The following is a 14,644-nucleotide window of genomic DNA, read 5'->3' as shown; positions in this document are numbered from 1 at the left end:
CTGTCTTTGTTTTTCTATGCTACATAAGCCTCTTACGTTTATAGAGATGCAATTAATGCTTGCTTTAGTCATATAGGACTATCTGTTTTGTTTTGATTGATTTTATACCGAATAACCAGTCACAATTGGTCTATTATGATAACACGTATAATAGTACCCATACGGGGAATGTTATACATGTACAAAGTTATATACTTTTTAGGTTAGTGCGTCTACCATCACTTGTACAGTACGTTGGAGGTAGCGGGTGATTTCCTTTATTGGCTCGCTTTTTTCATTATCATCTTCATTACTCAGGTCACTTTCACTTGATTGATCTTTGTGTCCATGCTATTTTTTTTCGGCGATACGATGTCCATTTTTTAGGCATTTTGAGCACTTTATACTTTCATCAGTTTGACCTGAATTTTCAGACTCATAGGTTCAGGATGTCACTTATACCCACGTTGGTTCAATTTTTAATAAGCATTCGAGTTAAATAATACATTTCATATACACATCATAGTTAGAAATTGAATTTTGTATAAGCATTGTATATTTGTTATGGATTGTATATAAGCATCTTAGTGAAAAAGGAATATTATATAAGCATCTCTATTATTTATTATTAATTGGTTTGATTTCCAATAAAGTAATTTGTAATGGCATCGTTATGTTTTTTATTGCTATTATAATCATTGTTCTGTGTTTTGATGTATTTGTTTATACTTTTATATTTTTATATCAAGTAAATACAATTCTTTCAGCTTTTGCTGCTTTTTGTATATTCTATTATACCGAGAAAAAAAATAAAGGAATAAGAGCCACCCACAATTTTTGTATTGGAAATTTATAAAACTCATACTAGCAGATGGAAAGAGACTTTATAAACAAAAAAAATTCTTTTGATATACTTGGTATAACAACAACATAACATAATAATGGCAAATATCAGAATATTCACATGCTACCGTACCTATTATAAGGTAGGCCTAAATATTTCAACAAATTATAGAACCGTCGTTTATCAATTTGACCGATGTATTATAGAATTACTAATTTAATAGCAGAGTCTTAAACTTTTCTTTCTGTAATACTCCGCCATACAGATCTTTAATGCATGCATCGTGGATTTCGATGTCTTTCATTTCGGCAGTCTGCAAAAGAAGTAAATGAAAAACACCAAGGTTTAAATCTCTTTCAGTAGGATCAAAGGATGGCAGCGATACAACAATTATTACTGCCATACTTTTATTCTCAACAAGAGAGGGAGTATTTTGATTAAAGAGCCAACAAATTGAATATCAAATCTAGGCCTAAAACACTACATAAGAGCCAAAAAATTGAATATCAAATCTAGGCCTAAAACACTACATAAGAGCCAACAAATTGAATATCAAATCTAGGCCTAAAACACTACATAAGAGCCAACAAATTGAATATCAAATCTAGGCCTAAAACACTACATAAGAGCCAACAAATTGAATATCAAATCTAGGCCTAAAACACTACATAAGAGCCAAAAAAGTGAATATCAAATCTAGGCCTAAAACACTACATAAGAGCCAACAAATTGAATATCAAATCTAGGCCTAAAACACTACATAAGAGCCAACAAATTGAATATCAAATCTAGGCCTAAAACACTACATAAGAGCCAAAAAAGTGAATATCAAATCTAGGCTTAAAACACTACATAAGAGCCAAAAAAGTGAATATCAAATCTAGGCCTAAAACACTACAGAAGAGCCAACAAATTGAATATCAAATCTAGGCCTAAAACACTACATAAGAGCCAACAAATTGAATATCAAATCTAGGCCTAAAACACTACATAAGAGCCAACAAATTGAATATCAAATCTAGGCCTAAAACACTACATAAGAGCCAAAAAAGTGAATATCAAATCTAGGCCTAAAACACTACAGAAGAGCCAACAAATTGAATATCAAATCTAGGCCTAAAACACTACATAAGAGCCAACAAATTGAATATCAAATCTAGGCCTAAAACACTACATAAGAGCCAAAAAATTGAATATCAAATCTAGGCCTAAAACACTACATAAGAGCCAACAAATTGAATATCAAATCTAGGCCTAAAACACTACATAAGAGCCAACAAATTGAATATCAAATCTAGGCCTAAAACACTACATAAGAGCCAACAAATTGAATATCAAATCTAGGCCTAAAACAGTACATATACAATACAACAGCGACTCTTGGAAGCCGATACAACTGTCTAAAAGTAACTTGACGGTCAATTGATCATATATTTTTTTTCTTTTGCTCACTACGTAGTCTATATTCAAATGCAACAAACACATGTCATGAGATTGGTTTTTTAAACAATGCAGCAACACTGATGTGCCCATAATTAGTTGGTACTTACTGTTAACCCCTGTGCATTCATAACATCTTTGACAAATGCCGTTATTTCATCTCCTTTAATTGTATTATCATTATTCTATAAATAAACAAATAATACAAATCTAAACTAATCCAAAAATTAAAAAACAAACTAATATTATTATCAATACTTAGAGCGAAAAAATATTAGTGCAAAAAAAGGCTTACGTAATCATAATGTTGAAATATTGCTTCGAATTCAGTCAAGCTTACATTCTAAAAAATAAATTGAATTTGTATAAAATGTAAAATAAGAACTATGTATTTTTTTTTTATTCAACAACAGTGCATGCTAATACTTTCAGCTTATATAGAAAAATAAAAATAAGCCAAGAAAATTATTCGTTAGTTTTCAAAATCTTTAATTTAAAAATGTATTGTAGTTCCGTCATTTAACGTCAGAAACTAGACGTTTCTTTGATATAAAGTATCATGGGGTATTCCTAGGATTTGGATATAGTTAAATATTGTATACCGTATTTATTCGAATAAACCCTCCGTATAAACGTCCCTATAGAACATCATTTTGACGCCACATGCGTATATACAAGAGAGGCGAAATAAGCCGGCTATAATATCTTTGATATATACTGTACCAAAATATCGTATTACAACACATTTTTATTTGTAGTAGAATTCATTGATTGGCATGATCTTCAATTTACCAAGCATTTTTATACAATTTTTATTGTAATTTATCACTCCTTGATATTAATTGTGTTGTATTTTTAGTCGTTAGTCATTTTTTAGTCTATAGCCCACTATGTCGGTCGGTCGGTAAACACTAATTCAAATTTGCGCACGCGACTGCAGCCATGTATATGTATATGTATATGTATATAGCATTGTTTCATATCTAGGGGTATTTGTTTGATTATAATGTTACTATATTACATCAAAAGAACGCCTCCCTCAAATAAACATATAAAACAAATAGTTGTGATTTTTAAATACCTGGAATTGTTTTAGAAAATTTTCTTCAACTGGCAACAACCTGCAAAATAATTGTCAACAACTTTATGAAATGCATACACCATGTTGAAGTAGTAAATAGGATTTTAGACGAAAAAAAAAACAAACAAAAACAAATTATGTGCGCACAAATGAACTTTATTACGTCGATTTTTCATTCAGTCAACACCGAGGTGAACTGAAACTGGTTTTCATTTTGTCACTTGTTAAAATAAAATTAACGAATCACCAGCACGAATGTGCAATATATAGGCAGCGACTACAAACTATGTTTTGTTTGAATGACAGATAGACAAATGTGTTGTCCGCATAATTCAGTCCAGTAGTCTTTGAGTCGCAGGATATTCCCACACATTTATAATTTATATTTATTTACTAGAAGTTCAGTGACCACTGAAGACGGGTGGGTCATACCGATACAAGTACAAATTTCAAGCGAGAGAACGTGTCACGGGTAAAAATATATTTAAAAGTTGGAAAGTGCAAATACCAAGTCGCCGTTTAACCGATTGGATTCTGTTTTTTCTTTCTTTCTTTCTTTCTTTCTTTCTTTCTTCTAGCGACATTTTAAAATGCTACTAATTACAGACACAGCTCTGATTTCCTTCAATTTTGGTCAGTATTACTGCTACCCCTGCTATTTATGTGGTGTTCATAATATCACATAATGGTCAGTATGGTAGAAATTTAAAAAAAAAAAAAGAAGAGACGAGACTACCTGTCCCACAAAATTAGTATAGTCCTTTGAATATTATGTATTGCTATGTCTTCAGTGTGGTCATGAAATTAGGATCAATGGTCAGGAAGGGGGTAATTTTGTAGATGGCGCTATACAAGAATATTTTATTGGATCAGCTAAAACACTAGAACTTTGTTCTTAGATAATTGGGCCATTTGGGACCAATTGGGCCATCTGGGAGTGTGTAACTCAGATATAACGATTAGCCCACCATTAAAATACAAATTGAAGCCCGAGTACCATATACCTGGCTGTTCGTCTCGGCTTGTTTCCTGAAATCGAATGAATTTTACTAACAACAAGACAGTGGAGCAGGCTATATATGTTGTATTAACTCATTCACGGCCGTAGACCCACACCCATTCACACATATATAAAATTAAAGTTAAAGCTTACTTAGCCAATTCATGAATGCTGAATTTGCCATCATTGTTCATGTCGAAAATGTCAATCTATGTGAAAAGAGGAAAAATAAAGGCAGTATGTTTTATATCAAGTTTATATTTATTCGACAGAAATTGTTTATACGTAAGAGTGAGTCAATATAATATACGCTGGTTCATTTATTTACAAAAATACAAATAAAACAATTTACAGATTCTTTTTTTTAACAAATTGGCCATAGCAGTATAAACTGAATTGCGGGATTACATTTCTAGATTACAAAAAAATACATATACAAATATAAATTTCAGAAATAAAAAATGTTAAAAAAAACAATTCAATATACAATTAAAAGGAAAATCAAATCTTGTATTACAAAAAAAAATCACCGTAAAATTCCAATTCCGATCAGGAGCAGACATTATGTTATAATCATGTACCGAATTGAACTATTGTTAAAGCGCTCTATTTTGGTTTTTGATTGTTTGAATTTATGCATTATTATATTACGAGGAGTAATTTTAATATGTGGCAGGCAATGTGTTTCCTTACAACTGTTTCTGTGTAGTCGTCAATCACCTTTTCATCATACACTTGGTCTGGTTTACTTGCCAATAAATCTCGAACAAAATTCTAAATAAGGAATGAATATAAATAATTTTGCTACTTTACAGTTTAGTAACCTATTCTTGAAGCCAAGGTTTATATTGTCTGAAATCAATGTAATTGTACAGAATCTATCGCCTAGTACAGTATACGATATGATGTGTCGTGTACTATACCTACAGTATTATTTTGTTTGTTTGTTTTAAATGTCTCGCTTATAAAACAATTCGTTTAAATTAAAAACCTCAACCATGCTGGAGCTGAGGTCCTGGAGACTTAAAGTATATTCGTTAAGATAGTGTACCGGGAAAATTACGTGGCTCTTACTAACCTTAAGTTCTTTTGCTTCAATGAAATTGCTTTTGTCTGTGTCATAATTTTTCCAAATCTACATATAACAAAAATCAAGGTCTTTTATACAATCATTACTATTAAGTAATCAAATATATTTGAATAAAGTAAAGAAAAGTACCTTTATAAATTCAGTGCAATGAATTTTCATATTTGAGTGGAATTTCTCAAGAATTTCTTTTGTTACGGTGTCACACCTAAATGGAAAATGGTGGATATATTATTTAGGCATTTGTGGCGTTTTATACATAGCGTTTTCTGGGCGACACCAGAAAACAAAGGACACATAGGAAGTTTAGTTTCTATAACTTAACTTTCTGTTCATGAATGTTCATGACAGGTTTGGGACAGGTAGGTTGCATAGCCTATCCTGACGGCGTTTTGACAAAATTATTTAGCTATAGAATTATATAATCACAATATCTAACATTATGTCCATAATGTACATAGGACTTCCGACCAGGAATGGTACTCTCCCACTTTCTTACAGAAATAATGTACATTTGCGGAATATCTACGTTATGTCTATATGGCAAACTTGAACCAGTGTCACCGTGCACAAATCAAGTTATAAACGGATATAATATGGTACACATGGTTCTAGGACACCTACCCCCTAGACAGTTACCCCCCGGATGTTTACCACCCGGACAACTACCCCCTTAGGACAACTACCCCCCGGACAACTACTCTCCGGACAACTACCCCCTTAGGACAACTACCCCCTTAGGATAACAACCCCCCGGACAACTACCCCCCGGACAACTACCCCTTAGGACAACTACCCCCTTAGGATAACTACCCCCCGGGTAACTACCCCCGGTCAACTACCCCCTTCCTTAGGACAACTACCCCCAGGACAAATACCCCAGGACAACTACCCCCCCCCCCCCAATCCAAAAGTAGACAAATATATAGGACCGGTTTCTGTAAAAATGAAATCATCTGTTTTTAACGGGTGTTTCGAAACTAGAGACCCGAGACCAGAGACCTGACACGAGACCCAATACGAAAAGGGAGACCTATATTTGGGTCTCCCTTTTCGTATATTAGTTGTCCGCGGGGTAATTACCCGGGGAGGGGGGGGGGGGGGGTAATTGTCCGGGGGGTAATTGTTCCTAGGGGGTAATTGTCCGGGGGTAGTTGTTCAGGGGGTAGTTGTCCTAAGGGGGTTGTTGTCCTAAGGGGGTAGTTGTCCGGGGGGTAGTTGTCCGGGGGGTAGTTGTCCTAAAGGGGTAGTTGTCCTAAGGGGGTAGTTGTCCAGGTGGTGGTTGTCCGGGGGGGTAGTTTTCCGGGGGGTAAATGTCCAGGGGGTGAATATCCGGATACGGGTACGCATCACGAGAAGAATAAGCAGCAGTGGACTTTTATTGAGGCGTAACTTTAATATGTTCGTATTGAATAAATACAGCTCCTTCCAAAGATATAATGTAAATGAAATTATTACTTACCTACCTTGTACCTTATTACGTGAACGGAAGTGAAAAAACGCACGATCACGTTGGGCGAGTTTCTATGGAACGCCTCCTCTGCCTTCAGTTTACATTTATCATGCAGTACACACAAATCGTCATGCAGTACACACCAATCGTCATGCAGTACACAACAATGGTCATGCAGTACACAACAATGGTCATGCAGTACACACCAATCGTCATGCAGTACACACCAATCGTCATGCAGTACACACCAAACATCATGCAGTACACACCAATCGTCATGCAGTACACACCAATGGTCATGCAGTACACACCAATGGTCATGCAGTACACACCAATCGTCATGCAGTACACACCAATCGTCATGCAGTACACACCAATCGTCATGCAGTACACACCAATCGTCATGCACTGCACGTGTACTGCATGATGTTTGGTGTGTACTGCATGACGATTGGTGTGTACTGCATGGCCATTGGTGTGTACTGCATGGCCATTGGTGTGTACTGCATGACGATTGGTGTGTACTGCATGAATGTGAACTGAAGGCAGAGGAGGCGTTCCATAAGTTTCAACGTTTTTCACTTTTCACGTAACAAGAACAATTTCATTTACAACAACCACATTCAGTATAATCATTAGACTATGTATACTTACATTGCAGGAGATGGATCGATTAGTGTTAAACAAACTGAAGTAAAAGAGAAAAATATAGTCTAACTTTTCTTTGTTTCATATATGTATGTCTATTTGCTGTTGTAGTCCTTGTACTTGTAAGAATCCCTGTAATGATTCGTATGTATTTACGCAACCGTAGTATTGCATTATATTCTTGTACGATCTTCTAATTAAAATAACAATAGCACGCACGGGTGAACAACGGTATATAGTCTGTTGTTTGCCGTGAAGGCGTTTTTTAGTTACCCGTGCTCTATCGTATTAACATGTATAATTGTAAAAGGACTACTTTGTTACATTCCAACCGATTCTTTAAAAAATGATAATATAGCGAATGGTGAGGGTCGTGTGTGTTTTGCTTAAATCTGTGCATGATGGTAATTTAATGTCATTTTTAAAACAATAGAAAAATGACGCAGTTTTGTCATCTGAAAAAAAATTAATGTTGATTGCGTATGTAAGTGCTTCAATACTTCGATACAATTACGAGTGTAAAGTCAACCAAACGAGTGTTTCTTCTAGTTATCAAAACAAGTATTAACCACATAGTTAATCATTTCAATTCGTAACATCCTGTTTATTGATAGAAAATGCAAACGTTGGCCTCAATATTGTTTTTCTTTGGGATCGTTTGAACAAATAATATGTTACAGGAACGTACACTTTTGATTAGTTAGGGAATTTTCCCGTACAAAGTTTTATTTTATATTCAATTCGATTCAATTAATTCAACATTTATTTTATTCATTACAATAACACTATATGGCAGGCATATTAATGAACAAGACATATTTATTACAAAAAATGTCGCTCGACTTTTTTTTACTCCGTGGTCTGCTGTACAGAACAATCTTAAACTAAACTAGAATTAGTACTATGCATCACGGTTAGGGGCGTTACTTAAGGTTTTGGAGTGACTCACATACCCAAACTTTAAAGCAAACAAAATTTATAATTTCCGACGAACATTCGTCTTAAACATTCTTCATCTCCACACACAATTCGCTAAAAATATTTACCATAGAGAAAGGATTGTTTTGACCATTATTCAATTATAAATCCGACGTAATTATAACCGGCTACGTTGACAGCCAAAACGAATTATTAAACGAGTCATTTACTAAAAATCGGTCTTACAGACTACTCTGTGCGCATGCCCAATTCGAGTTTACAAATTCCAATCCAACTCTTTGGTGTGCGCTTTACAAATTCCCATTCAAATATCGACAATCACGAGAAATATATGACGAAATAACGTAAACATTATGTCTGCAGCCGATTCTAGTACGAATAACGTTAGCGATTAAACACCATGACGGTGACAGATATAATAGTATCGGATATACAAACTACTGTCAGTCTACACGCTTTCCAGTAGGTTAACATTACTCCAAATTAATCGTCTCTGTTAAAGTTTAAAAACTGCTACTTAAAGAATCTTATGATAAAACTAATACATTAAATGTATTAATCATAATTAGGCCTATTAACAAAGTCACTTACCTTTTATAGAAAACTGAATACAATATTGATCGCCCAAGTCAAATCAATTTATTACCTATTAATACTAAATAGTCGAATGGTTTAAAATCAAACTAATTCATCCATACTTATAGGAACATCCTGATCCTTAAATCCTGATACAAGGTCAGTTTGGATTATCCGGTTTGAAACGTATGACACAACCTGGTTTGGACATTTCTTCTGTCATTGGACAATAATAATATATTATGCAAATGTATTATTGTATAATATTGTACCATCTCTTTCATTTATAGCCAGATTTCAGAACAGAATATTTTAAACATTAACAATTCATGACAATATTGAATTTACAATGGAAATGATATATAAATAATTAATGTTTGTAATTTGGATAAATAAAAACATTCATTATTTCACTACTATTTTGACTTTTTTGTGCAGTGTGGAATGCAGGCTACCGCCTCTTGCCTTCCTTCTCGAAAAATCGTTAGAGAAATTATCTTATATTGTAAACTGTGTATGTATGTCTTTTTATGCATGTACAGTATGTCAATAGTGATGATTTTCACTGCCTACCACCAATGTGATGGACTGAGCCGTCGACAGATCTCGTTTTCCTCTGAAAACTCTTTAATGAATAAACTATATTATATTCCTTTGACTTCTTATACATTAATATTTTTTGTTTTTCAATATGTCCAAGTTGTAGTAAAATTATCAAGTATTTAACCAAATGTTAAAGATGTATTGTCCTCCAAAAACATGAAAAATGAAAATTAATGAAATCAGACTTTGAATAGGTTATTTTGTAGTTTTATTTAAGTTAACCATTCTGTAGAAAAAAATCATATCTACAAGAATACAGCAAGAAAGAGCGTGTTATTATAACATACCATTCTCTATAATTTATTTCGCTGTATGAATTAAAATGATGCGGTAAAATGCTGCAATAATATTGCTGAATATTGCGAAAAAAACGTTTACCAAAAATATTTATATTAGTCCCACTACATTTCTGCTAAATATATGCTCCCAAATAACTGTTTAAATTATTAAATGGTCGTTGACAAAAAACGTCAACATTACCCAAAATGCAATGCTTTCAAACGTTTAAGATACTAAAGCTGTCAATCAAATAAAGCCTAACATTATCAAAACAAAAAATGCCGTTCGACTTTTTGACGTAACAGTTTTAATTAGTGTTCTTTCTTCATTAAAAGATGCTTTTTTTTTTTATTGATATTCTGTTTAATATCTTAAGAAATAATGATTTGTTATCAATTATTTTTGTTTAACAATCAGTAGGTCTAGCAACATTTATTGTAACCTAAAATAAATTCTGAAATTCTCTATTTAAATATAAAGCAGGGCATGGGGTATTAAATACATGATTATTTTGAGGATAGGGATTATGATTGGATTTCATATGTTCATCGGCCACAATATGTACAAGTACATAATGTGTACTGAAACTATTCTCAATCACAAGACTATCTATATATATAATCAAAGTGACGAAATAATATAATTTATTTTTCTTGCTTATTCTTAGAAAAATGAAGAGTATTTCAGGTTTTCTTCTAATTGTCGTGTTTACGATCAGTCAAGTGAGTGCGTGGGATAGCGATTATGACAAGGTCTTGAACTTCAAGTGTCCGCCTGGTCAGGTAATATATAGAATTAGGTCTAAGCACTCAAACGCAAATGAAGATAGATTGCTTAATTTCTATTGCAAGTAAGTATCGCCATATGCTTCTTTTTAGCAGATAATAATAACAATAATGATAAGAATGACGATGACAACAACGATGACGATGACAACAACAATAACGACAACTGTAACAATAAAGATAACGTTGATAACAACGATAACAAATAACGATGACAATAACAACAATAACGACGACGATGAAGACCAGGATGACGAGGAAGATACAACCTAATTACAGTATATTTGATTTCTCTTAATACATCATTATTATATTAATTTTGTTCAGAAAATTCCCCTTGGCTTTATCGATGAACAGATGTGCTTGGACCAATTACGTGAACGAGTGGGATCGAGCTTTCTTTGCAACTTGTCCTTATAACGGTGTTATTGTTGGAGCGTATATATAGTTATCATTCCAGCAAGAAGGAAGATAGGAAGGAAATAACATTATTAATGAGTTTTTTGTTGGTTTTTGGTCAATCACTACATCAATACATGTCAGACTGTATGTCTATTTAAATAACCAAGCTACACCCTATGTGTTCACACTAGACAAAGTAAGATTAGTTTGATTGACTGCGATATGATCTGATCTGGAACAGTGTTTGTCATTGTAGGTAATGGATGTAGATGTTACTATGAAATGATAGGCTTAATACTTTACAATAATTTTCCTTTCGAGAAGGTTAAGATCTACGCATGACAATTGTATACTGATAAAAGTTAAATAATTAATTGTTTACATTCTCTAAAAGTTAGAACGGCCATGTGCCATAATTGATATAATTATGTTATACAAAATAATGAATGTTTATTAGTTGAATGGTGAGAATATGTCATGAGTTGAAAGATCGACTGCTCTATTTAATAAAGCAGTGAATGAAATGTTCTACAATATTCTGTCTATTTGAATACAGAAAATTCGTTATATGATTTATAACACATCTACAGTTAAAAAATAATCTTTTATTTAACTAATCAATCTTGAATCATATTCCAACTCTATGACGGGAAACCAGGCCATGAAAAGGCAACGCTCCAATTTTTGGATGCGGAGAGTTATTGACGACGCGCACTACAGTACGAGGGATCAGTGAACAGGCAAGATTATTACAAGCAGGTGTATTATAATATAATTTTATAACCAACCTAAGTAGTTTATTGTCATTTGATTGGACGATTATGGGTCGCATGATATTAAAATAACTGCTCTATACCACACTCGACGTTGTACAGAATGGAGTACTTCAATTTCAATCGAGGCCCATTGATAAATTGAATACAAGTTTATGTTAGAACAGAAGGTGTGTTATAAAACAATGAATGTTTTGTATTCTATAGCCTAATGGAGAGAATATAGCCATAAGATATTCTCACCTTTCAACTCACAAACATTGTTTATGTGTATAATAATTTACATTTTGCTACTATCGGTACTCAAATGACCGGTCAGGAATCCACACGATACTTTGTTAGATGGCAATTTTACTGTTGCCAAGATGATGATTATCTTGCAGTCAACTGCTACCAAACAGCACCTGTCCACACTTGGGATAACAAGCATGATTATACTGTACGCAATGGATACTTCATACATGGTGTTGTTGGTGAACATGACAATTTTAAAGAGTAAGTACTGAAAATATTTTTGCTTTAAAGCGTTTTAGCAATACAAAGTCAGAGTTGTTTACATTCGTTTTATATTACTGCATACAGCACCGTAATTGCAAAACGAAAGGTTCTGAACTCGTCTTATTGGAGTAATTATGATGAACCATTGGAACTCTTTCCAAACCAGTTGCGTAACAAAAATAACGTCATAGTATTAAAATTTAAAACTTCTGTAAAAATTCCACTTAGGCCTATTGGACGTAATCGCTTACTATATGTTTGGCGTGAGCGAGTAATTCCATATAAATGTTGTTATAGGGGGTTTTAACGGTATTTGGTTACGGTTGCGTATTTGCTTATTGTTATTTCCTACTTTTATGATGAATTGATTTTATTGTTTTTAGGGATAGAATGTAGACCTACAATATTTGTGAAGTGATGGAGAAGCCCTAAACCTAAATAAAAAAGGAACGATATCCAAAACTGGATTCATTATTGAATGTCTTTGTCATTACAGCGCCTCAGCAAATGCTGAGCGCTATAAAAATGTAAAGATATAATTTAAAAAACTAAATAGAACGTATAATTACTATATCGATTATTATTATTATTCAGATATAATAGTGTGATTGTTGTTTTATTAATAATGTATTCATTAATTTTGTTTAGATTTAGTTTATTTTCACTATTGAGAATGGTATTATGGTGTTAAAATTTACATTTGTCTATTGTCATTAATAGTATTGATATTATCAATGTTGATGTTATTTTTTTAATGAGAACTCTGGTAATAAGTAATCTAACGTCCACGTACTGTTGTTATAAGCAATTGGACATAGAAATCTGCATGACACTAAGCTGTATCTAAAAGTTTAGAATTGTACTGTAGTATTTTATCATTATTTATGCCTAATACAGTAACATTTAAAAGTAATTTAATTTTTGTTTTAATTGCAAAGAATAAACTGAATAAATTTACGGAATTTGGTTGAAGTTTTCTTTTTGTTGTCTATCATTTGCATTCATTTACTGTATTGGAGAACCGGGAAAAGATTGTAGGGGCTTTTTCTACTGTATAACAACTTAGTTCCCATAACAACAAAAACAACTAGAGATACTGTGTTCAATAGAACATGAACCAAGGCAGAGGAATTACCATTACAATAATAATAATAGTTTCCATAAGGGTCATATACAATATATTATATGTTACCCTTTACTTTATCATGATGTGTACTATTAAATGTACGGTAATTTTATTTATAAGGCGCAAGTATATTTCCTTAATTTTCTTGAGTAGAGGTATTTAGGCCTATTTCCTTCTGAAACTATAGACTTGAAAATAATTAGAAACTAGAATAAAATAATTGGAGGCTATATGTACAGTACATATACGGTATATACTTCATAGCCATACATAAATCAGTGATCTAAACAATATACATTTGTCTGGCGGTGTCCCTTTGTACGAATCGTTTACGGTTTAGCTCGCATTTTGTTGTTTCGGATCTTTTCTCTTTGGTAAGCCTGCTCACACCGATGCGTGACAACGGATATAAGGGCACCAACACATGAGCAACTTTTCCTCATTCAAAATAACAATAGCACAATTATACACACTACATCAAATACGAACTCTAGGGTGCCAGATTTAAATACTACATTAAATAATAAACAGTACTTATAGTTTCTAGTTACTGTAAGCATATTATTGTTATAGGCCTAGATATTTTATCATTACGACCCGATGTATCATAGAATGATAAATCTGCCCAGGTTGGTAATTGGGAGAAAATGTGTTATACCTCAGTATAATATAAGGATTACATTGATTATTACGTAGAGAAAAGAAGTTAGGCCTAATATTAAGTAAAGAAAAACATGATGTGATGGGATGGAGAATGTCAATTATCAGAAATAGTTAAGTAAAATGATTGATGATAAACCGGCTAATCGAATGAATTCTGCTACTCACACAGGCAGTAATTTGGTGGCCTTGTTTTGTTTCGTATGCAATGGCTATTCTGTTTATACTTGACGCTAGAGAAGATGATGCGAATAAAAGAAGAATAGCAGCTACAATACAAAAACCAATCTCCTGCAATGAAAGAAAGAACACAATTGATCGAATAGTGAACTCACTAAAGTAAGTTAAAGAGTACACTCTAGCAACCACATTACATAAAACATACATAGATTACAACAGTATAGACAATTAGGTATGCTGTATGTAGGTAAGAGAGGAGGAATCAGTTTGTATAGGAAGGTAATTTTCGAA

The 14,644-nt window shown here is 33.1% G+C and overlaps 1 protein-coding gene across 1 annotated transcript; it reads right to left on the bottom strand.

Annotated features, from left to right (window-relative positions):
* Positions 1-594: 594 nt before the first annotated feature.
* On the bottom strand, positions 595-9,134 carry LOC144848176 (calretinin-like). The gene is made up of 10 exons (XM_078704879.1): positions 9,063-9,134; positions 7,539-7,572; positions 5,564-5,639; positions 5,423-5,479; positions 5,038-5,118; positions 4,498-4,553; positions 3,345-3,384; positions 2,559-2,606; positions 2,374-2,448; positions 595-1,136 (listed from the first exon to the last, which is right to left on the bottom strand). Coding segments are annotated over exons 2-10 (537 nt in total). The 5' UTR covers positions 7,541-7,572; positions 9,063-9,134; the 3' UTR covers positions 595-1,034.
* Between the last annotated feature and the right edge of the window lie 5,510 nt (positions 9,135-14,644).

This window comes from Antedon bifida, chromosome 7 (genome assembly GCF_963402885.1).
Source record: "Antedon bifida chromosome 7, ecAntBifi1.1, whole genome shotgun sequence".
Classification (NCBI taxonomy): Eukaryota; Metazoa; Echinodermata; class Crinoidea; order Comatulida; family Antedonidae; genus Antedon; species Antedon bifida.
Note: the sequence above shows the minus strand (reverse complement) of the source record. Positions and strands in the feature narration are given on the sequence as shown.